The 23,456-nt window shown below is 44.1% G+C and overlaps 1 protein-coding gene across 2 annotated transcripts; it reads left to right on the top strand.

Annotated features, from left to right (window-relative positions):
- The first annotated feature begins 9,942 nt into the window (after window positions 1-9,942).
- Window positions 9,943-18,926, top strand: LOC133919086 (ran-binding protein M homolog). 2 transcript variants are annotated; one of them, XM_062363335.1, is made up of 11 exons: window positions 9,943-10,112; window positions 10,218-10,613; window positions 11,106-11,252; window positions 11,915-12,001; window positions 15,245-15,320; window positions 15,805-15,881; window positions 16,251-16,404; window positions 16,972-17,040; window positions 17,274-17,333; window positions 18,051-18,137; window positions 18,316-18,926. In XM_062363335.1, the coding sequence occupies exons 2-11, from the start codon at window positions 10,222-10,224 to the stop codon at window positions 18,598-18,600; spliced, it is 1,434 nt and encodes a 477-aa protein (XP_062219319.1). In that variant the 5' UTR covers window positions 9,943-10,112; window positions 10,218-10,221; the 3' UTR covers window positions 18,601-18,926. The 2 variants fall into 2 exon arrangements, with proteins under 2 accessions (XP_062219319.1, XP_062219320.1); XM_062363336.1 differs by having other exon boundaries at window positions 9,945-10,112; window positions 15,245-15,290.
- The last annotated feature ends 4,530 nt before the right edge of the window (window positions 18,927-23,456 follow it).

Genomic DNA, 23,456 nt, shown 5'->3' with positions numbered 1-23,456 from the left:
GACCGCAACCTCAACCAATTAAGCTTAAAGGTCTCAGATACCGACTGCCTTTGGATGCCCTCCACGCTGCTGATGACCTCTAATAACCCAATCCTAATTAGCTTGCCAAGCCTTTCTCCCATGCACTCTTGTAGTCCTGTACTGTCTACTTAGCAATATGCAACATCAGCAATGAATCCGTGTAAATAGCAACTTGTGTCCCAAAATGAGGAAATAAAAGAAAATACCTGCTCCAGGTAGCACAGATTGTACACCATCTGGAACTCCACGCCCAGTTCGGAGGGTGGCAACAAGTGGCTGAACCTGTAATGACGATTGGGTAATTTCAGAGTTTACAAGTTTAATAAGAAGTTCAGAACGACAGGCGAATTTGATAAGTAGAAAATATAAAGTAATTATGACAGGGTTGCTAAAAGAATGGTGGCTGAGCATTGCGTTGTGACTGCAGGCCCAAACAAAGTTGTTAAGAAATAAGAATACTAACATGGTTTGTTGCTGGCAGAATTGAAAAAGTGCTGACATGTTCATTCCATTCTTCTTCCACAACATCTTTAAGGAGGAAATCCACCGGGCAGTTAAAGGGAGAGTCAGATGAGGTAGAAGCTTTAACCCTATATTTATGGTCATCTCATTAGCAGCGATTTTGTCTAAAATTTGGCTTTGAGTTATCTTGCTCATGTCGTGTTTGTCGTAGATGATGGAGACAATTAGCTTGTATTTTGGAAGAAGAGTTTAGAATATTTTTCTCACCACTTGAGCATCTTCAATCTTTGTCAAATCTATCCCATTGATCTCATTGATAAGAATACCCATACGGGAGTACATGTTATTAGTATTTTCATGAACAAGTTGTTTAATGCTATTAAGTTTAGTCACAGAATATGATATTTCTTATTGCGCATATTATTTGTGCCTTCATGTATTTCAATGAGATTAGTTCAAATATCATGAGCATTAGTGAGAGAATATATTCTATTGAATGCATCAACACATAAAGATGATAAAAGGATACTCTTCGCTAAAGCATCAAATTGTTTCTCTACTTTGGTGATGCGTTCTTTCATCCCCTCTTCATTGACCCTCCAAACATCTAGACCTTTTACTTGCAAATAATATGCCATTAGAATTTTCCAACGAGAAAAATTAGTGCCGTCAAAGTGTAGAGCACTATCAATATTCATCCATAACCTCGGACGTTACAACTCTAGGCGGTTAAGCCTAATTGAAGAGCACGAGGCTCTAATACCAATTAAAGGGAATCGATGACGTCCTAAGAGGGGGGTGAATTAGGACACTTAAAACTATTGGCTCCAAAACTTTCACAAGATAAGTCTATCTCAATTTCTATCTAAATATGCTCTAGGCTTATCTAGCGTGTCTACTCTACCGCTTAAGAGAATTACAAGGTAAATTGCAAGTATATAAATGCGAAAACGTAAATGAGGTAAAGAGACAAACTCGGCATGAAGGATTTTTGTCCCGTGGTATCGGTGGCACACAAGCCACCCCTAGTTCACGTTGGAGCTCCACAAAGGATATGCTCCCGATCACCAAGTCTGTTCCGGTTATGGCTCTTGAGATACCAAGTCACCAAGACAAGGTCTCAAGCACAATGAGCCACCAAACCACTAAGACGAAGTCTCACCACCAACCTCTCTTCTGATCACTTGTACGTCGTCTTCACTTCAAAGTTTTAGTCACAAAGACAAGGGCATCCACGTCCCTGCACAATCGTCTTGTTGCCGCTACACACCAAGTCGGAAGGTCAACAAGTTACCGGCGAGTCACCAAGACTCCAAGGTGCCGGTGTATCTCTGAGTACACGTTTGGATCACTCCTTGATTCGCACTCTAGATTGCAGCACCTAGCAACTCTTCTCTCTAGGTCTATAAGCACTAATCACTCACTAATGGTGTGGTTAATCGTCTTGAATGAACACTTTATGCTCTTGAATGACTTGGATGTCTTCTTAGGTATACAAGGGTTTCTCTGGACTCAAGCAGCTTCAAATGAATGAGTGGAGGGGTATTTATAGCCTCAACCCCGCTGACTAGCCGTTATCCTAACGGCTCACATATTCTGTGAACACCGGATGATACAGCGTTAACAGAGTTACAAGCACCGGACTATCCGGTGTGTACATTCACATAAACTAGCCGTTGGAACTCTACTCAGAGTTTTTCTGAACACCGGATTATCCGGTGTAATCATCAATCCATCACTAGACTATCCGGAGAGTCTTCTTGAACCAGACCATGCCAAACTTTTTCTCTACACAAAATACTCCGGTGTGCACTGTCTTCATCACCGGGTTGTCCGGTGTGTAGAACTTCTTCTTTTCTGATTTTTTCACACACTCTGTTAAATGCTCCGATGAAGCCTCTGGTGTGCATCACTTCATCACCGGACTATCCGGCGAGTAGATCTTCGATCTTCTGTGCTTGGATTCTTCTCTGCAAGAATTAGTCTGGTGTACATCTCTTCTGATCGCCAAACCTTCCGGTGAGTGTAATCCACTCTGACTCCTTCCGACAGAATTGCTCCGACATATATATTCCTTATCACCAGATTATCCAGTGAAGCTACCTGCCTCTGGACATAATGCTCTGGTGAGTGCAATTCTTCCAGCGCCGGACCTTCCAGTGAGAACAATTTCTCTTGGACTTTCTCTAATTCAATCAAACTTCGTTCCGGCTGCGGTGGCTTCTTGATGTATTGCATCCATGAGGCCTACTAACATATATTCTTAACAAACATGTTAGTCCCATTGACTATGTTGTCATTAATCACCAAAATCACAATCAGGGCCTAATATGGTCATTTTCGCTACACCAACAAAGCCTTCGGAGACTACCGGGATGAGATTTGTATCCGGAAGGTGATCGTAGACGTAGCTAGGGCACGACAGGTGTCGGTGGCTCCAACATCCTGCAAGTGGTCACCTACCATCACGATAGCCTATCCTCAAGGCCACTCGCCTCCTCGAAGGCTGCCAAAAACCAGTCAACGTGACCAGTCACGGTGCCTCCATGCATTGGGCGAACCTGAACACCAATGGACCACAACAGCGAGTCGAAGGGTGTTAAAGCTCGGTTGAGGCGGTCATAGAAATATTTATGTCATTGGTCACTTTCTCTGGCCATCTGCTTCAGGTCTCTCCACACCGCGAGCAGCTCCTCCCCGACAAGCTGGTCAATGAAATAGGTCGCAAATCACACAGAAGCTAGCCGATCGGGTCTCGCTCGGCTAGCATAGGACTAACACGTGGCTAGGTGGTGGCAGGACCGAAGCACCTTTGAGATCACCCTGCAGGTTCTCTTGCTCAATCGCAAATCCCAGCTCACACTAGGTCACCGCTTCCCAGATACACCGGTCAACAAAATCTTCAATAAGTGTTGTCAGGGGTTCGGGGTGAGCAAGTGGGTCAGCCAGTTCTGGTCGCACCACTTCCAGGCGACACTGGTCGTGGGCATTATCGGTAGGTACGGTCTAGGGCTTGGAGCGGGATGGAGTTTCAGTCTTTTCAAGGCTTCTACGATTAGGGCAACAACAACAAAACCCATCAGAGAAATCAAAAAGTTTCATCCAAATATAATATAGAACCTAATTTACAGTTTGATATTTACTCCTCGGTGGCCTCCACCCGAAAGATGGATAGCACATAGTCCACCGCCCCTTGGCACTCCTCCTGCAATCTCTCCTTGGCTACGGGCCCGGCTATCGTAACCCCTCCTGAATGAGGTTGAGGTTGAAGTTGGGATTGCGGTTGCGGTAGCACCAGAGGACGTACCCCGCTGCATCCCTCATCACCTGCACCACATACTCAGCACCCCTCGTCGTCAAAATACCCGGGAGAATGGAAAACACTTCCAAGAGAACCTTAACGGCATAGGCCTAGCTCTAGGTTGTGCGCGGGTCCTTCGGCTTGATGATCTCTAGCTTGAGGCTCCTTAGGGGCTCCTTCAACACCTTAAAAGCATCTTGGAGAATGCCACGAGTGGTGCTCTCATCCTTCCTGAGCTAGGTGTGTTCGGTGGCGAGTGCAGCTTTTTCTTGTTGGAGCTCACCACACCTTTGCTAGAGCACAAGCCGCGCCTCCTTTTCTTTAGCCAACTGCCTCTCCAGTTCAGCGCACCTACTGGCCGCTGCTTCCTTATCATCAATCAACTTTCAAATAAAAGGCCGAGAAGCGGGTGGCCAGGGAGAGCAGGTCGAAGGCTGTAATGGGCTCCACGACTAGTTCAGGAGACGCGGGAGCCACGATCAATGCTCCCGGGGTCAGAGCTGCTATAGGTTGGGGTGCCGGAACATGTTGCTGAGGTACTGGTGGAGGAGTAACAACCAGGGTCGTGGGCGGGGTCGAGGACCTATGGCACAACAGATTTATGAAATCAGAAAAAGAAAGAAAACTCGAGGTATCTACGCCTAACTGGAAGCCTTACCATGGTGGCGAAGTGCTGAGCACAAGTTTAGACCTGTAAAACTATTGGGTCGGATGGTCGAGGAGGACAATCCAGTAGTCGAGCTGAAACGCTAATTGCATGATTAAGCATGCATAATCATCGTAACGTTATGTTTATACATGTTTGTTTGCAATTCGAGCTTTAAACGTGTTCCAAAAATACGTTGTAGATGGTTTATAGACACTTAGGAAGCCCAAAATACTTTGGAGGTGAACAAGGATGGAAAAAGGAAGAAAAAGGGAAAAGACTACCCTCGTGATCTAACCGGGGTCACCCGCGGTCTAACCAGCAGAGGGCAGCCACGTGGGCTTCCCGCGGTCTGACCGATCCCCCGTGGTCTGACTGCCACAGTGTAAATGCTCGACTTAAGAAAATCGGCGAACTCTCTCACACTCAATCTCTCACACACTCTCACTCTCACTCACTCCTTCACCCACACCAAGAGAGAAGGAGAGATCACCACGATGGCTTTGACGATCGGAGATCGACGGAGGGGACTCCCTTGATCTTTCTGGAGGTTTCCTTGAGCTCCTCCCCTCTTCTCCCTCGCGGGAGGAAAGTTCATCCAACCACAAGCCCATACGCCACCCCAGGGCTCGATCTTCAAATCGAAGCTTCTCCAGAGTGGATTGATCTACTAGAAAGCTTCCCTACACTAAGGTGAGATATCCCCTACCGTTTCCCCATCATTCCCGAGATCTAATTGATCCCTATTCCATTTAGACCCAAGCTTAACCCTAGCCTAGGGCTTATCTATGGGGTATGTTGAGTTTAGCTTGATGAATATTATCCAAATCATTTTAGAAGCACTCCACTAGTCACATAGAGCATTTTGGTACCCTCCGTGGTCAAAAGTTTCGCCGTAGCCTTCACCGACAGCCTCGCAAAGTGGCACTGATAGAGTCTCACGGTCTGACTGCCACTAGGGTCAATCTGACCGCCAGACAGCGATCTGACAGCTAACATACCGTAGGTCTGACCGCCAAAGGTCAAAACCTTCTGCACGCCAGCGGTTTGGCCGCCACCTTAACACTAGTCTGATCGCTTTCCACTTAAAGCTATATGCAGTTAGGTTGTCTTATCCGGAGTTTCAAACTTCGAAACCCTAATCATTTTGTAGTCTTTTGCAAATATTTTCGAAACACGATGTTCTATTAATACGCAAACATGCTTCATATGCACATTTCCCCATCATTTGATTATTTATGCAATGTGTTCTTGATTCATTTAGAGAGCATTACGCCGATGATCCAAGCGAGCAAAGGTGTCGCCAATCCACCGGAGTTCTGTGAGTGTTGCGCCGGGAGTATCAGACAACCGCCAGAGCAGCAAGGCAAGTATCTAAGCTTATTGCACATTTGTTGAATTGAATGGAGTCTAAATTGATAAGTTATCGCTTACGTATCATTGCATGGTTAGCGAGTCAATGTCGGGTTTATATGGGTAGAACCTATATTGAATTGCATTACCTCTATCTTGAGTTGTTGATTTTCCATATTCTTATAGCCTTGATAACATTATTGATGTCTAACTTAAGAGTTATTCAAAATACTTAGCAATGTATAGGTCCTCGATAGAAATCGAGTGATGGTGCAACCATTATTCGCGAGCTTAGGACTTACTTATTGTTTACAAACACAGTGATAATGATGTGGGTTGTATGAGAGGTGAGGATGAAGCACAATGTGGGCAGTGCTAGGAGTATCTTCTGCACCTGAGGAGTTCCTCGATGTAGTTCAGGAGAGAAACCCGGATGTCGTTTGCATTGTTTAAGCATCGTCTGCCGGTGCAGTTGGCCTTAACATTTTTTGTACTTACTACATGTCACATATGAGAATGATAAGCCGAATACATCTGTAGCTATGGTCTTTTGGCATGCGAGTCGATAGTATCATGGGTATAATAGACTTGTAGGGGTATCCAGTTTACTCCAGGAGTAGTTCTAGATGACCCCCGCACCTATCGGCGCATGATCAAACGGTTGAGGTTTATTGAGAAAGGTTGACACGAGTACCCCCTTATGTGGGCTTGTGTGGACACGTGAGCCGAATGGTCCTCGAGTCGTGTAGGTAAAGGAGTACCCCCTACAGGGTGTAAAAAGAATTTGAATTACGATGCTCTCGTTCATGGGCATGCTTCTGTCCATTTGCATCGGTCGCAGATTTTTTGTAGTTTGGGGATGGGTGATATGGAAGGGTATATTGGAAATGGTTGTTTATTACTATTGTACATGAGATGGTTCCGGTCACATTTATATTCAAGTTGTTGGTTGACGGGTAGGAAGGTACTTTTGGTTAAGTGTAGGTGCTCACACCTAGGTGTCTAGATTGCTAACACATGTGAATTTACTTAACCTTATGACCTACTCCTTGCTAATGACTCAATGCATAATCCTAAGAGTCGAATTATTATATGTACTCAATATGGATTAAGTCTTGTGAGTACCTTCGTACTCACGCTGTTCTTTTAGGTTTTACCGGTGAGGAGGAGCTCGTGTTTGGCTACTTCACGCCCGCCAATGTAGGTGGTGGGAATGAGTAGTGCAAACTACTCGCGTGGCATGCTTTTGGGTGGAGCCTAAGGGAGTACAGCTTCGCCTAGCTTTTGGTGTTGATAGGTGATAATCTTCCACAGTGTAGTTTCTAGTTTGGTTAGGAGGTAATATGTTCTTTATCCTCCTAGCTCCCTTTCGATGTAAATTATTGTAAATGGTTAAATGCTTAGGAACTTATAATATAATTTAATTAATCACTTTTTTAAGCTTTGTTGTGATGCTATATGTTAAAAAGGAATGTGTTTCAATCTTGGGCACAAAACATATGTTGAGACTATTGGGATGGTATTCTGATTAATCATCGTGGTTGTGATTAAGCAAATGGATCGTCCTGATGATTAATTGGAATACTATTTGGTCGGTTCCTCACACAATAGCTCCAGAGTGGTCGCGGGAGAGTTCCCCTATTTCTCGAAGACCTACGCCAGCCCGTTCGACACGTAGATGTTATCCAAGGAATCCTCCATCTTGAGGTATAACCATTCTTCCCTTTAGCCTGACCACGATGACTTAAGGCCTATCTCAAGGTAGGAGCCCGCGATGCCATCACGAAGGGAAATCCGTAGCTCCCAGTGGCTAGCCCGGTCTGCAACCTGGCCGTGTAAAAAATACCTAAAGAGATCGAGTCATGGCTCGACCCTAACAAAGTTCTCACACATGTGAGAAAAGACGCTCAACATGATGATGAAATTGGGATTGAGGTGGAGGTGACAGATATCATAGAAAGAGATGATGGTGGTGAAGAATTCAGAAAAGGACAACACAAGGTTGGCCAAAAAGAAAGAGGCAAACATCACGATCTCCCCCTTGCGAGGAGATCCTCCCCTGGGCGGTACCCCGAAGAAAGGTAGCGAGGGAGCAAACGATTGTCGTACATCTGTTTCAGCTTCACCGCAGTACACTTGGATTTGGAAAAATCTGGCTCTTTACTGATGTGCGACGCCATTGGGAGCGGCATGGGTGGTTGCAGAAACACGAGTGGAGATTAGACGATGGACTCTGAGTGCAAGGGCTTAGAGGCTATGAGGGATGGTGAAAGGATTCATGGGCAATCTTTGGCTATCCAATTTATAGGGCCAATGCGATATCACAACGTCTTGCGGAGCTCAGCTGTCTCGAATTTTGAAAGGACGCACTTTAGGGGCTGAAATTCACTCAGGTCCGGCGAAAATCAATGTGTGTCTCTCTCATGATGTTTCTCTCTCTCTCTAGAAGTTTAAAACCTCCCATCGAAATGCGGTTTTATGGGCCCACCACGAAAGTGGACTGAGTTGATAGCCACTTGCAGGGTGAACTCGTGTTGACCTGTGGCCTTGGTGGTACGATCAGGTCTATCCGAGACCACACGACGAACCACTCAAATCACCACATCCGCAAGGGAGCTTGGGGGCTACTGTCAGTGTATAGAATAGGGGTACCTATTCTGAGGGCCCACACTAGCCAATATCAGTTGACAGAAGATTCTTTCCTGGACTAGGATCCCACTGCGCGACCATTCTGCATCTTCGTGACCAGGATCCTTACCACATAAGAGATTCCCATGACCAACCTTCGCTTGTCACGGGACAGGTACTCATCAAACCAGTCTATTCTCATTAAATGAATTCTGTTTAAGTGTTTTCCTTCCTTAGGTACTCATCCTTAGCGGACAAGTCATGACCGGCGCAGTGGTGCCATACCCCGTCTTGTAGCATTAAACGTTACCGGACGGACTCGTAGGCATGTTAGACTGCCTCACAGGCGCACCGGTTGACCGAGATGACGTAGGCGTGGAGGTGTCTAGTGGATGGGACGGGCTCAGCTGCTTCATTAGAACAAAAAGGGGCACACACACCACCCAATTTAAGTAGCATAGGGGTGAGAGGTTTAGCTAAGGTATATGTCAGCAGAAAAGGGTTCACTTGTAAGTTCATTTATCTCTAAGTATATAAAAAGAGGAAGATCCGGTTTATAGGAGGACGAATGGAGAATCAGTTCACAAACTCTGATAATAAAATACATAGGATATAGAACTGTTATCCTTAGGGAAGCCTAAACTTAGATAATCTCTGTGTTCTGAAGTTCATCACAAACACGTACACTGCAAGCGTTGTTCATACGCCTATCGACTGGTATACCTCGGAATCATTATCAGAGATTAACCCCGATAATTTCTATCTACGCTTTGCTCAAATGATAGGGTTGCCCCCTTTAGGTACTCTCATACATATACAAGATATTTTATTTTAAAAAATAAACATTGCTAAAAAATGATATTTTTGCCATTGTGTCTTATTCAAGCCATGCTAACTAAAAAGACTATCAAGATCAAATTCCGGATTTGCTTCTTATACGTCTCACTATAACGGGTTTTTGTTTTAATGTTTCAAGTCATAGACTCATAGTTCTGAGGTTGGTCTTCCCTATTTTAATCACGGTTTTCCATCTTGTATTGACATATTTCCTTTTGGATTGTTCGTTTTCTAATACATGATAATCTTGTGTTTGTTTCTATTTTTGGGTTTTTTGTTTTCATTCCGTCCAGTTGAAAAAATGTGAAAGTGAAAATAGCTAAGGGTCATTCTGACCGTTTTCGTCCGTTTTTATCCCTACCATTGACAGTGAGGTGTCTATGACGACTTCATCAATTTTCAGCTTTGCATTTTCGGTCTTCAGTAGTATGAGTGAGCACGTGTGGTAATAATGGTGTGAGTGTATACGTGCGTCTACGAGTTATACCGATGTTTTAAAAAACTAAAAAGACCTTGGATTACCACTTTGTTAACAATTTGCAGTTTTCTTTCGCAACTTTTTTCCTTTCACATTTACTTGTCATATGGTCCCTTGATCGCTGACCGTTGATGGCCGCCGCAATATCTCACCGTCACCGACCCATCTCACCGACTAGAAAAAAAGACTGCCCTGGTAGTCGACGAACCAAATCACCCCCTGACAAAACCGGCAAATCACATCCGTACCCCTCCCTACGTTACCCAGCAGTCGCTTCTCGCGAATTCCTCACGCTTCCCCCCGTCTCCCACCCCCATTGCCTTCTCCTCCCATCCACCCAGCCCGCAACCGCAAGCAACCCCCGATCCACTTCTATCCGCCTCTCGGTAAGCTCCGCGTCGATCCGCCATTTCCTTCGTGCTAGGGTTAGGTCGGGATCGGTGTTCGTTTTTCCTTTCTGATAATTTCTATCGGGGTTTGGAATTTGATAGGTGAATGGTAGCGAACCAGGAGCCGGAGGCGGAGGCAGAGGCGGAGGCGGAGGCGGCAGCGCTGGCGGTGGACCCGATGCGGCTGGCGTCGCGGTGGCGGTCCCCGGCGGAGTGGGAGGCGGCGGCGGCGGAGATGGAGGCCGAGCCGGCGCCGTCCGTGCTCAACACCGTCAACAGCTCGGGCCTCTTCGCCGTCGTCTCCCCCGACAAGATGTCCGTCAGGTACTTCGGCAGCCACCACCACGGCCACGACGTCGGGGTCGTGCAGGCCGACCGCCCGGCGCCCACGCGGCGGGCCGTCTACTACTTCGAGATGGGCGTCAGGAACGCCGGGTTCAAGGGGCAGACCTCCATCGGGTTCACCAGCGAGAGCTTCAAGATGCGACGACAACCGGGGTCAGCCCCCTGCCTTGCTGCTTCGTAGTTTAACCTGTCTGTATTTGCATATTTTGTGTCTATCAATGCAAACTTGAGATGTAGTGTCCGATTATTGCATTTCTTGTCTAAATTTGCGGGGATAGCAGATTGCACAATTTTTTACGAGGAAGCTAAATCAATATAGTTCATTGGTCGTTTTCAACTATTATTAGCAAATGCTAGATCTTTTTATACTAAGAAGAGTATGCCCTTTCAGTTTTATGAATGTACCAGAATCTTTAATTGTTGGCCTGTTGTAGAGTATTTCCTGGCAAACCGTTAGTGGTAGTATTGCTTGCAATTTTCTCACCTTTCATATAATTTATTTTGTTTAGGAAAATTGTAAGACCCCTAATTTTTTTCATTTCCATTTGAGCTGACTTCAAATTGGAGATGCTAAAGTATTTAAGCGCTTTCTATTGAACAGAACCTTCTCATCGATATATCCTGTCTATTCTTTGTTCTTTCCAGCTGGGAGTCTAACAGTTGTGGATACCATGGTGATGATGGCTATCTTTACCGGGGTCATGGGAAAGGTGAATCTTTTGGTCCCAAATACACATCTGGCGACACAATTGGTGCTGGCATCAACTATTTGTCACAAGAATTTTTCTTCACGTAAGTTTGGTAATTTCTAATGAATTGATAGTGGCCCTGTTTGGCACAGCTTATCAGCAGCTTCTACTTCTCAGAAGGCATTAGCTGTGCTAACAGGCTGAGCTTATGCTGACTTTTGCAAAGCTGATAAGTTGGTTTATGATGAAATGAACTAAAAGCTGATAAGCTGGTTGAGAATAGCTTTTCTGAAAAGCTGTGTGTTGAGAGCTTAAAAATTAAGGCCATAAGCTAATAGTTTTTCTCACAAGCTATAAACAGCTTTTTAGAAAAGCAGTTTTTCAGCAAAAGCCCATAAGTTTCAGCTGTGCCAAACAGGGCTAGTGTTTGCTTGTTTGATTAGCTATTCATCAATCTTCTAGGAGGTTTTTTTTGGTATAATTTCTTCAGTTGACATCTTTCTTTTCTTTGACTTCTGGGTTGAGTATAAGATGATTAAATATTTTTATCTAATACTTCACCATAAACCTTTAAAAACTTACTACAATTTTAAGCACTACAGCTGTTGGATGTTTAATCTTGAATTTAGGAAAATGGTAGTGTTGCATTTGCATCCACCACCATGCCTTGCTGGTATTGGCATGTATTCTCCTGTATGGTCAGGTTGAACTGTGCCTTATGCTTATTTATTGTTCTCTCATCTGATTACACGTATCATCTTCCAGGAAAAATGGATCTCTGGTTGGAGCCTTTCCAAAAGATATTAAATGCCCACTATATCCTACCATTGCAGTTCATAGTCAGGATGAAGAGTAAGTTGCCTCTTTCTATAGCGATTGTTTTAGGTGAAAATAGAGATGCTAAATAGAGTACATTGCATTTAAACCGATGTATTTCAGCTACAGAAACATCTGCCAGACATGGGTTTTCTGCATATTGGATTGAAATACCTGGTGCAAAACAATTTACCCAGTTGTCTTTTGCCTGTTTCATTCACAATAGCTACATATGGAAGATTATGTTCCCTTCTACTGCCACACATCAAGTCTCAAGTCATACACTTTAACAATGACACAAGTCGGTGACTCCATGTTTGCTGCTCAGACATAGCTTCATATACGATTGATTTCTGGGTTTGTAGCTTCAGCATAGAAAGATGTAGTAAGTTATGTTCAACAGTCAAATTACGATTCATGTATGAACAAGGAATGAAGTGCTACAGGGTTAGGTTATGTGACCTAGAGCTTAACTTTACCCTTGTTAGAGATATACATTGAGTCTGTGTAATATCCCCGTGTTATAAGGGGTTCCCTGCATATTTACCTGCACATGTATATATGGAATACAAATTGCTATTCCTAACATGGTATTAGAGCTAGGTTTTCCTCTCTAGGGCGTAACAACTCGTCCTAAACCCTAGATAGTTTTTCCATTGTCGGCTCCTCTCTTCGCCACTGCTTCCTGGCCACCTCACTTCGATCAGTTGTGGCCCCCGCCTGCTACTGCCTTGGATTGGTGGCGCCCTGGTCCAATCCGTTCTCCCCCGTCTCGATTCGCCGCCTCCTTGCTGTTGCAGTTCTGTTCAACTCCTCTGACCTCCATCTTTAGGCTCGTCAACCTCTTTTCGCGCGTTGCTCATCATCAGACTGTTGTCGATCGACTGCCATGTCAGGCGCCAGTCGATTTTCCTGCTAATTTGGATCAAGGTCGCTGTCGTTGGATCTCCATCGACGCTCGGGCTCGTCTCTGCTTGGATCCGCACCGCTCAGGCTTGGGCTGCGCCACTGCTCGCCTCCTTGAGCCGCATCGATGCATTGAGCCGTTGTCGTCTCTCCGAAAAAGGGTACCATGTCTTCTTCATTGGGCATCGTTTCAGTTCCTCGTTGCTTGGTGATTTTCGATGGTGTCAACTACCGGAATTTTGCGCAGCATATGCACATTAATATGCGTGGGCTTCGTCTTTGGGGTGTTCTTTTTGTCGACATTCCTTGTCCGTCTTCCCCTGTTCTTTCAATAGAGCCTATGAAGCCTTCCGTCGACAAAGCAGACAAAACCGCTACTGAGCCCGTCACCGTTGCCTATGATAAGGCTGTCTCCGCCTACCAGGATGCCTTGGAGTTGTACCGAGATCAGTTGTCTCATTATGATCAGTGGATGGATGATGGTTGTGTAGCGTCCATTCTGATTGCTAGTGTTGAGCCACGGTTCTCCTTTGAGATTGTTGAGTTTTTCTACAGCTTTTCAGATGTGGACTCTATCTTCGTTAGAACTATGAGCTATTTGGGGATGCTCTTTACTTGTCTGTTGTTTACTAGGAGCAGTCTCTTTAGCAGGGTGATGCCACCTTTGACGTGTTCTACGCTTAGATGTCGGCAGTGTGCCAATGTGGTGTATGTTGGACTCTCTTTGTGTTGCTGGTTGCCGCTCCCATAAATGTTGTTTGGACTTGCGTGCTGAAAGAGATTTTCGTCGCCTTTATGAGTTCCTTACTTGTATTCGTCCATAGTTTGACCAGCGTCGTGCTTAGCTGCTTGCATGTCATCCTCATGTCATGCTTGTGGAAGCCCGCACGGAGATGTGTTCGTAGGAGACTTGTCTGCGTGGCTTTGGACTGTTGCCACTTTCCTCAGTGCTGGCTGCTCATCCACCTGCTGAGCTTACATCTTCATCTACACTGCCGACTGCTCCTCGTGCCACTCCTTTGCCTTTTGCGGCCTCCTCAGATGGTGGTGGTCGTCCTCGCTGCACCTACTGCATCAAGGAGGGCTATGTTGAGGTGAACTGCTACCGGAATAAGAAGCATTTTCGACGACTCTCTGGTGCTTATACCTCCACCACCTTTGACTTACACTCAACAGAAGATTGTGACACTGCTTTGACGCTTGATTCCTACCTCATCCTCCTTGCCGACATGTTTTGTTGGTTCTACTACCCCTCTTTTGGCACTAAGAGACCACTTTCTGCACAGTTAGGTACCTCACATTGGATTCTTGACTCAGGGGCATGTTTTCCTACTACTTCTAGTTCTTCCAGTTTATCTTCACTTCATCCTCTTGCTTTTCTTAATGTCGTTACCGTTAATGGTACATCTTTTTCTGTTACTGGTCGGGGCACCCTTTACAGTTCTTTTAATGTTCCATCTGTTGCTCATGTTCGCCAACTCACCATGCAACTAGGGATGGCAATGTGCATATTTTACCCGCGTGCCCGTGGGTTTTGATGAGGATATACAATGCTATTCTGTATGTCAATTTCATGAAGATGTGTCCATGTGTACAGAGGATTTCAAGGCCAACAGTATTGATATGTAGAAAGGACATCAAGTCTTCTTTCCAATGGATCAAACAATACGAGATTTGGAGTTTCCTACTAAGGTACATCTATTTCATTCGAAGGTGCGCAAGTAGTCAATGTGCGTGTGAGTATGGCCGAAAATGGAGAATCTGTGGTTTACAAGGCAAGTCTAGATGATATCCAACTATACCATGTCTTTTCCATGTTCTTCATGGATTCAAGCCAGCACCTCCCTTCTCGAGTCAGCCCCTTGGATTTGTCGGAGAAGAGTCTAGTGCGTGTCAACGCGGCAAAAAAATTCCAGACTTATGTGTCAATGTGGCAAAAAAATTCCGGACTTGCATGTCCCGATAACACTGGACACGGAGCTCAGTTGGTTACGGTGGTTACTTGAGGATTTTTGGTCTCATCTCCTGCATCTACTCTTTTCTCCGATAGTACATGTGTTATCAATATTTCTGAGACCCGGTGAAGCATGAGCTCACCAGCATATTGGTGTTGATGCTTCTTGCACACGGACACAAGTACATGATGCGGTTATTGATCTTCAGTATATTCCTTTAGTGCTTCAGTTGGCTGATTTCTTCACAAAGGCACATACTATAGCTCAGCACAAGCTCAATCTCTCTAAACTCATTGTGTTTGACCCACCAGGAGTTGTCGACCCGGGGGGGGGGGGGGGCTTAGAGATATATATTGTGTTTGTCTAATATCCTTGTGTTATAAGTTGGATCTGATTATCTGATTTTTTTGCAAATCAGGGTGACAGTAAACTTTGGAAAAGAACAGTTCTGTTTTGACATCGAGGTGAGGCAAGATGTTCTTGTTGACCTACTGGTACCTCACAACCTATGCAATGCCCAGCTACCTAAAATTGTTCTATTTTTCTTTCTCAATTGAAATTCCTTATTTCTAGGCACTAATTATACATCAGTAATACATTTCTGCATCGAGGAAACATGTTTCACTTTCTCTCATGAATTACCCATCTCATTTTGCCAAATTTAGCTACATTACACTTTAAGTCCATCTCCTTTTAATATACTATTATTGAAAGGATTTTTAATTGCGTGCACCCTTAAGGGTGTTATTGGCCATCCACAACCAAAATATGGTACCACACACAGCAGTCAAGTTTCTTTTTAGGGACTCCAGTTCTTTCTTCACGTAGCCACATTGCATCTACTTTATGCGGCTAATATTGATAGAGTGATGATGTAGCTGAGTTATGCCATGTAATAAACACTAAATTCAAGCTTGTTCACTTGGTGTACACTGTGCATAGTTTTTGCGATCGATGCAATTTGCTTCTATTTGGCAGGGTTATATTCTTGAAGAAAAAATGAGGCAACAATTGGTAACCGACAAAATGTACTTGCAACCGGACATCAGTCATTGGTATGCCTGTATGCCTCAATATGCTAAATGACTATCTATCATGTTTAGTGTTGCATGTCCTGTCCCTAGATAGACCTTTCATGTAAATCCCCCAAAATTATAGTCAAAATGGATATGATTGAAGTTCTCTTTAATAATTATGTAACTCATGATGTTGGCTCTTTGATTGCACTTCTGCTGTGTGGCTTTGAGGGTTTTCATTTCCTACAATTTACTTCTTTGCTTACCATCTTCATTTCCATCCAACCTTATTTTATGCTCACTTCCACTAAATTGTTTAATTATTACGCTGTATGGTTCTTCCCTCGATATTTGAAATCTATTCTAGGTTGACTTGCCTTATGTATACATCCCATGAACTTGTCACAGGATTGTTCGTTCATATCTCCTACATTACGGCTACCAAGATACTCTAAATTCTTTTGATATGGCAAGTGAAACTGATCCTCCCGCCAGTCATCAAAATGGTTATGGGGAACCTCCTGAAATGTATGGTCTTAGCCACAGAAAACGTTTGCGGCAGGTGAGCTGAGAAACTTACATGCAACTGATTTGCTATGGTATTTTAGCTTATATCCATTTTTCTCATCTTTTAGTTCCGTAGTATCTCTGTGGAGTTAAGTTTCTTCTACTTCACAAAAATTTACAGAATTACACATGCTCACTCTCAGAGCAGGCTTTGATACAGTAGTTGAATAGTCAGACACCAGTTCCTAGTGATTGAGGCATGGAGCTCCTTCGTGCCAAGTATATAATGTGTATCTGAGTATGCTTATTCCTTATGTGTTGTGAGTGTGGTTTGGAAAGTTCTACGTTTTTAGACTAAGTTGGCTTTTTTAAATTGTATGGCTGCAAGCTCCATAGACAGTCATTTTTTCAAAACAAAAGCAATGGTTGGTAGTTGGCCTCAGTTGCTTTCCAAGCTCCTCGTTCATATGTTTGATTGTACGGTACTGATATGTTGTAGTTATTTCATTTGTTCACATTATTCTACAGTATCTTACAGATGTGCGTGATCAATAATATTGTCTTTACTTTTGCCTGTGGTATGGCTTCTGCCTTCTAAAACAGTTTGTTTGATTTCATGAAGCTTATCATGAACGGAGATATTGATTCTACATTCCAAAGACTGAGGGAGTGGTATCCACAATTGATAAAGGTATATACTTTACAGTCTTGTAGTTGATTTAATTTATCTTCTCCATGTTATTTCGAAAATTATAATATGAGTATGTGACCAAACAATATATTTGTGCACCAACTGAATCATTATTGTGAAGTGTGTGGTTGTGTTACTGTTGATGTCTTTATCTTATAGGAGATTTAATCCTGTTTTCCTTAAAAAAATTATATTTTTTCCGTGCACTGGGAATAATTTCTTTTCTTTTGCAGGATGAGAAATCGGTTATTTGCTTCTTACTCCATTCTCAAAGATTCATAGAATATATCAGGGTACTTAACTAACTACTTATCTGGATATTCCGAATTCAATTGTTATGTTGCATGGTTCATGCCACTTTCGTATTATATCGTGGGATCAATTGTATTAAGATTTAATTTCTACTGTATGTTCGCTGCTACTTTTGTAGCTATCCACCTGGTAGAAAATCTGCACTAACTTATTGCCTTCTGCCGATGAACATTTTGATAAGAGTATATCCTAAATCAAATTAAGAATGCAATATTATATACACGTCAAGTAACTGAACAGACAACTGCCTATTATGTAGCTTAGCCGTTAAGTGGAAATGATTAACTGCAATATGGAATAAGATCCTGCTTATGCTCACGTTTGTCTGCTACTATAATGGCGGTAAAGGCTTATATCAATTTGTCTGCCACTATAGTTGCTCAGAGTTTAGTTACTTAATATTTGGGAAAATAACTTAGTTATATGCCTACGGACATGAATGCTTATGTTCAAATTCACTCTGGTTTGGTACTAGTTTCGTTCACTCTTGATAGCTTCTTGCTTAATGAATGCTCTAGCCATCTTGGTGTACTTCATTATTAAATTTCTGAATATCATTATGAAACGAGATTTTTTGGTGAAATAAAACGAGATGTTTTGTGAATATCTTGGTGTACTGGCATGTATTCTTTTTTGGGCACTAGGACAATGTTGCATTGCATCTTGTTTTGCATTTAACTCTTTTCCCCATGCATTAGGCTGAACAACTGGAGGATGCTGTGAAATATGGTCGTGCTAACCTGGCCAACTTCTTGACGCACAAAGCTTTTGAGGGTTTGTTGAAGGTAATGCCATGGCCTTTTTTAATGTTGGTTGGCCTTTTTTGTTGTATCATTGTCTCTTACAAAGCAATGTGCTTGTAAATCTATCTTTTGAAATCATCACAACTTGATAGACTTCCAATTTGAATGAGCCATAGTACTTTGTTCATGAGCTGAATGGTGAATGATGTGGTTTGTGCAGGAGTGTATAGCCCTGCTTGCATACGAGAAGCCTGCGGAGTCATGCATTGGATACCTGCTGGACTCCGCCCAGCGTGAATTCGTGGCGGATGCAGTGAACGCAGCTGTCCTTTGTACGAACCCAAATATGAAGGACCCCGAGAGCTGCCTTTACTCGTGTCTCGAGAAGTTACTGAGGCAGCTCACAGTATGCAGCTTTGAGCGACGCGCATTCAACCACGACCAAGGAGATGCGTTCTTACTTCACAAAGAAGTGCAGAACTGTGAAAGGTCCAGGCGTTCATAGGCATCAAAGTTGTGATGCGCATCGGAGGAGTGAACTCAGATGTTAGGCTCCAACTGGCAACTGCTCTTTGAAGGGAAGAAGGGTCACATATTCTTCCCTTTGAAGGTCTGCTGCGTCCCTCAACTCTCCGGAAGGTGACTGAATACCAATCTGCACAGCCGACTGTAGCTGGCTGAGACATTCGGAAGGTGTTCCTCCTCCCCTGTAATCAGAAAACTTACATTCAGATATGGCCAACATGTCTGTTTCCGTAAATTTGTTGGTTGGCTAATGTACTGCTCGACATTGTGAATGAATGCTAAAACGTAAAAAAACTCTTCAATGTATGTCCTTGTCTCTGTAGCCTAGCCATTGCCCTCGTACATTGGTGCAGCGCTATCAAAATTGGTTGAAAAGCCACCGAGGGCCCGTGATGGAGCTCTGCCCGTCATCTCTTTTGCTCTGTGAATTTGCGCTCTTCGGTTCAGTGTTTGAAACGGAGGAATGCAAAACACACGAATATGAAAAAAAGGTATGAACTATAAAGGAATGCAACGGTAAAACAGAGGTAAAACAAAGGATTGAAAAGCACAGAAACAATACAGCAGGCGCGTTTGAAACATAGGAATGGAAAACGAACACATGAATGATAACACTACAAATATTCCATTTGAAAGCACTGACCGATGGGCTCATTAAATCGCAGGTCCCACCGGTTTGAAGCTCTCATTCTTATCCTCTGTCTCATCCGATGGATAGTTTGGTTCACTATTTTAATTCATGTCTCTTGATATAGTAATCAGGCGGAAGTGCATCTTTAGATTAAATTCTGGGTTGTAGCGAGACGCGCTGGACACGGATCGAGGCGCCGCCATGATAGAGGTCCAAGACGAGCTCCAATTTCACTCCACCGCGGACTATGGAGCGTCCCAGGCTTCAATTTGGTGCACGATGGGAATCTGGTCCATGGCGGCGACGGCGCACGACCTGCAGCTGAGCGACCACTTCTCTCTCTCATTCTCTCTCTCTCTCTCTCTCTCTCTCTCTCTCTCTCTCTCTCTCTCTCTCTCTCTCTCTCGGCTAGCCTCGGGCCCCCGCGAAAACTTGAGCTCGGACGGATGTTTGATATCCTGTGTTTTGCGGAGGAAAGGGACCCTTTCCTGTGGAATTTGGAAGGTGCATTCCTCCATTTCAAACAGCATTTTCCTATCCTTTCCTCCGGAACGCGCAATTCCTTCATTTTTAGTGTGGTTTCCTCCGTTCCAAACGACCCCGGGAAACGGGTTAGCTCTTTGGTCTTGAAGCAAACAGAGGATCTTTGAACTCAAGTCTACAAATTCAAACTTCCTATTTTTGGAAAACAAATTTCAAACTTCCTGGTAGATCTATACATAGGGATTCAGTTAGAGTTGATGTATATTGTATTACAGCTTGCCTCTCCTTTCCCTCCTCTTTGCTATTTCTAACAGGCTACTGGGCCCACTCTGAAACGGGATAACGAGTGTTGGGCTGGCGCCTTCTTGCCTCGAGCTCACGGCCTGCGAACCCGTCTCCTTCCTTCGTGTTGTCCTCGCTCTGCCTCATGTCTGCAGTCGCTCCCATGACACCTCCCTTCCTTGAGACAAGCCATTGAGTCCAGGAAACAGTGGCGCACTTGGTTCACAGCCTTGGAGCCCTTGCGGTACAGCCGGCGCTGAAGGATCCGCTCTGGCACCGCTCTCTTTGTCATCGTGCAGACTTGGCAGCCATTCTTGTACTGGTGTTGCAGATGGACCCCCTTCTTAAACTAGGACACATGGATCACAGGATGGTTCTTACTGGATGGTGGCAATTTGACCTTGTATGCTACCGCGCCCACCTTATGTTAGCAATAGATGCTTGCACGTACGGCTTCAATTTGAGGTAGACCCAATCTCCCGGGGTGAATGAGAATGAGCGCTCCGATCGCTTCTTGTCAGCTTGATGCTTCATATGTTGTTGTGCTCGCTCTAAATGCTATCTCAGTAGCTTGGTTTTGAGTGTTCTTTCCTTCAGTCACTGTTCCAAGTCCGGCATGGCACAGGTAGCTGAATCCTTCAATCCAAAGTGGTGAAGGGAATGTCCATACAGGGCTTCAAAGGGAGAGCACCCCAAGGCTGAATGATATGTCATATTGTACCAAAACTCTACCAATGACAGCCAAGAGTCCAATTTCGTAGGACATGTATGCACAAAGCATATGAGATAGCCCTCCAAGCACTGATCGACACGCTCCGTTTGCCGTCCAATAGAGGATGGTAAGCGGAACTCCTGCATAAGCTAGTTCCAGCTAGCCTAAACCATTCCTTCCAGAGTGTGCCTGTAAAAATGCTATCTCGATCTAAAATAAGAGCGTGGGGCATCCCGTGCAACTTATAGATGTGATGAAGGTATAGGCGAGCTACCTGCATTGCTGAAAATGGATGCGCCAGGACTACAAAGTGTGCATACTTGGTCATCTTATCCACCACCACAAATATGCAGTCATAGCCAGCCGATCGGGGTAAACCCTTCGATGAAATCCAAGGATACAACTAGCCAGGAAGTGTCAGGAACATGAAGAGGCTGCAAGAGCCCTGGGTAGTGAACATGTTTAGTCTTTGCTTGTAAACACACTGTGTGGGCAACCACAAATCATTTGACACATTGTTTCATGCCCGTCCATGCAAAAAGTTTTCTTGCTCTGGCATATGTGACTTGGAATGGAGAGTAGTGAGAATTGAGTTGTGAACTTCAGAATTGCTGCCAACCCACACACGACCCTTATAGCAAATAAGACCACCTTGGAGTTGAAACCCCTTGACTGATGCACTATCAACTGTTAACTGCGTCAAGATCTTTTGGGAGACAGGGTCCCTCTCATACCATTTGGCGATCTCATCCAACCAAGCAGGGACCATTGTAGATATGTCAGACACTGAAGTGGGCAAACATCTTGACAATGCGTGTGTTGCTTTGTTCTCCAGGCCCTTCTTATAGACAACAAAATTATAGACCCAAGAGCTTAGTCATGATCTTCTGTTGCCAAGGTGTAGCTAAACGTTGATCATGCAAATGTACCAGACTCCTTTGATTAGTCCGAATAAAAAATTCACCATGTTGTAGATATGAGCGCCATTGATCCACTGCCACTGGTATTGCCAGCCCTTCCTTTTCATATGTGGATAGACCCCGGTTGTGAGGGCCTAAGGCTTTATTGAGAAATGCAATCGGATGGTCCTCCTGCATGAGAACAACCCCAATTCTAGTGTCTGATGCATCAGTCTCCACAACGAATTGTTTGGAAAAATCTGGCAGAGCCAAAACTAGTGCTGACACAAAAGCCTTCTTCGGAGCTTCAAATGCTTCTTCCTGCACTGGTGTCCACTGGAAAATTGAATGCTTCTATAGTAATTCAGTGAGAGGACAACTTATCAAATCAAAATGCCTGACAAATTTGTGGTAGTATCTTGATATTCCCCAAAATCCCCTAACTTCCTTCACAGTAGTGGGAGTTGGCCAATTCACAGCATCTTGAATATTCTTATCATCTGTACCTACTCCTTGTGAACTACATGCCCTAAGTACGTGAGACTATCCCGAGAAAAAGAGCACTTGTAACATTTAATTTTCAAGCTATGTGTTGCTAGAATCTGAAAAACTTGCCTGAGTATCTTGGCATGTTCCTCCAAGCTTCGGCTGTACACCAATATATCATCTATAAAGATCAATACCCCCTTCCTTAACAGTAGACCCATGATATTTTTCATCACACTCTGAAATGGGGCAGGGACACTAGTAAGCCCATAAGCCATCACCCTGAACTCATAATGCCCCATATGAGTCTTGAATGTAGTTTTATATTCATCAGCTGGGTTCATGCATATTTGATGGTATCCAGCTCGCATATCCAAGCTTGAAAAGATGTATGCACTGGAGAATTCATCTAGAAGTTCATCGATGATTGGCAAAGGGAACCTATTCTTCATTGTGACTTCATTTAGCCATCTATAATCCACACAGAAGTGCCATGTGCTGTCCTTCTTTTGCACCAGCAACACTGGGGAAGCAAAGGGGTTGTTACTCATTTTGATCACTCCTTGCTATAGCATCTCTGCTACCTGCCACTCAATCTCATCTTTTTGTGTAGGTCTATAACGATAAGGCCATAGGTTGATTGGCTTTGCTCCTGGCACAAGTGAAATTGTGTGATCATAAGCTCTTTCGAGCGGTAACCCACATGGTTCAGAAAAGAGACCCTCCAACTCTTGTAAGAGTTTAGCAATTATTGTTGGCACTTGTTCAGTCTGACCTTCGGATTCAACACTGCAAAGCTGAATTATTCCATAAACTACACCATGTATGATCAAATTTTGTAATTCCCAAGCCGAGATCATGTTGCAAGATCCCTCATTCTTTGTCTGATTGCCCTGAATTGTGACCATTTGCCCACGATGTTCAAAAGTCAATAACTTATGCCCCCAGTGAACAGTCATTGGGCTGTGAGCCTCAGGCCAGTTCATGTCCAAGATTACGTCATACATTCCCAATGACGAAACCTTCAGGTTGGCTCGGAATGAATCTCCTTGAACCCACTATTCACAATCAACCATCTCATGATCACAACATAACAATCCCCCATCGGCAATTCTAATAGTCAAGGGAGGGAACTTACGATGGCCAGCCTGACAACAGACCTGAAAAGCCTTCATTGATGAAACTATGCAAGCTCCCCAAATCAATTAGCAGCAAGACTTCTCTCTTTTGAATCAACCCTTTGAGTCACATAGTTCGAGGCCCGTCGGTGCCACTAACTGCAGCCACCGATATTGACATCAGATCACCCGCTTTAGAGTGCAACTACTCTTCATCTGACAATT

This window comes from Phragmites australis, chromosome 5, assembly GCF_958298935.1.
Source record: "Phragmites australis chromosome 5, lpPhrAust1.1, whole genome shotgun sequence".
Classification (NCBI taxonomy): Eukaryota; Viridiplantae; Streptophyta; class Magnoliopsida; order Poales; family Poaceae; genus Phragmites; species Phragmites australis.
The sequence above is the reverse complement of the archived record's forward strand: the minus strand, read 5'-3'. Positions and strand labels throughout refer to the sequence as shown.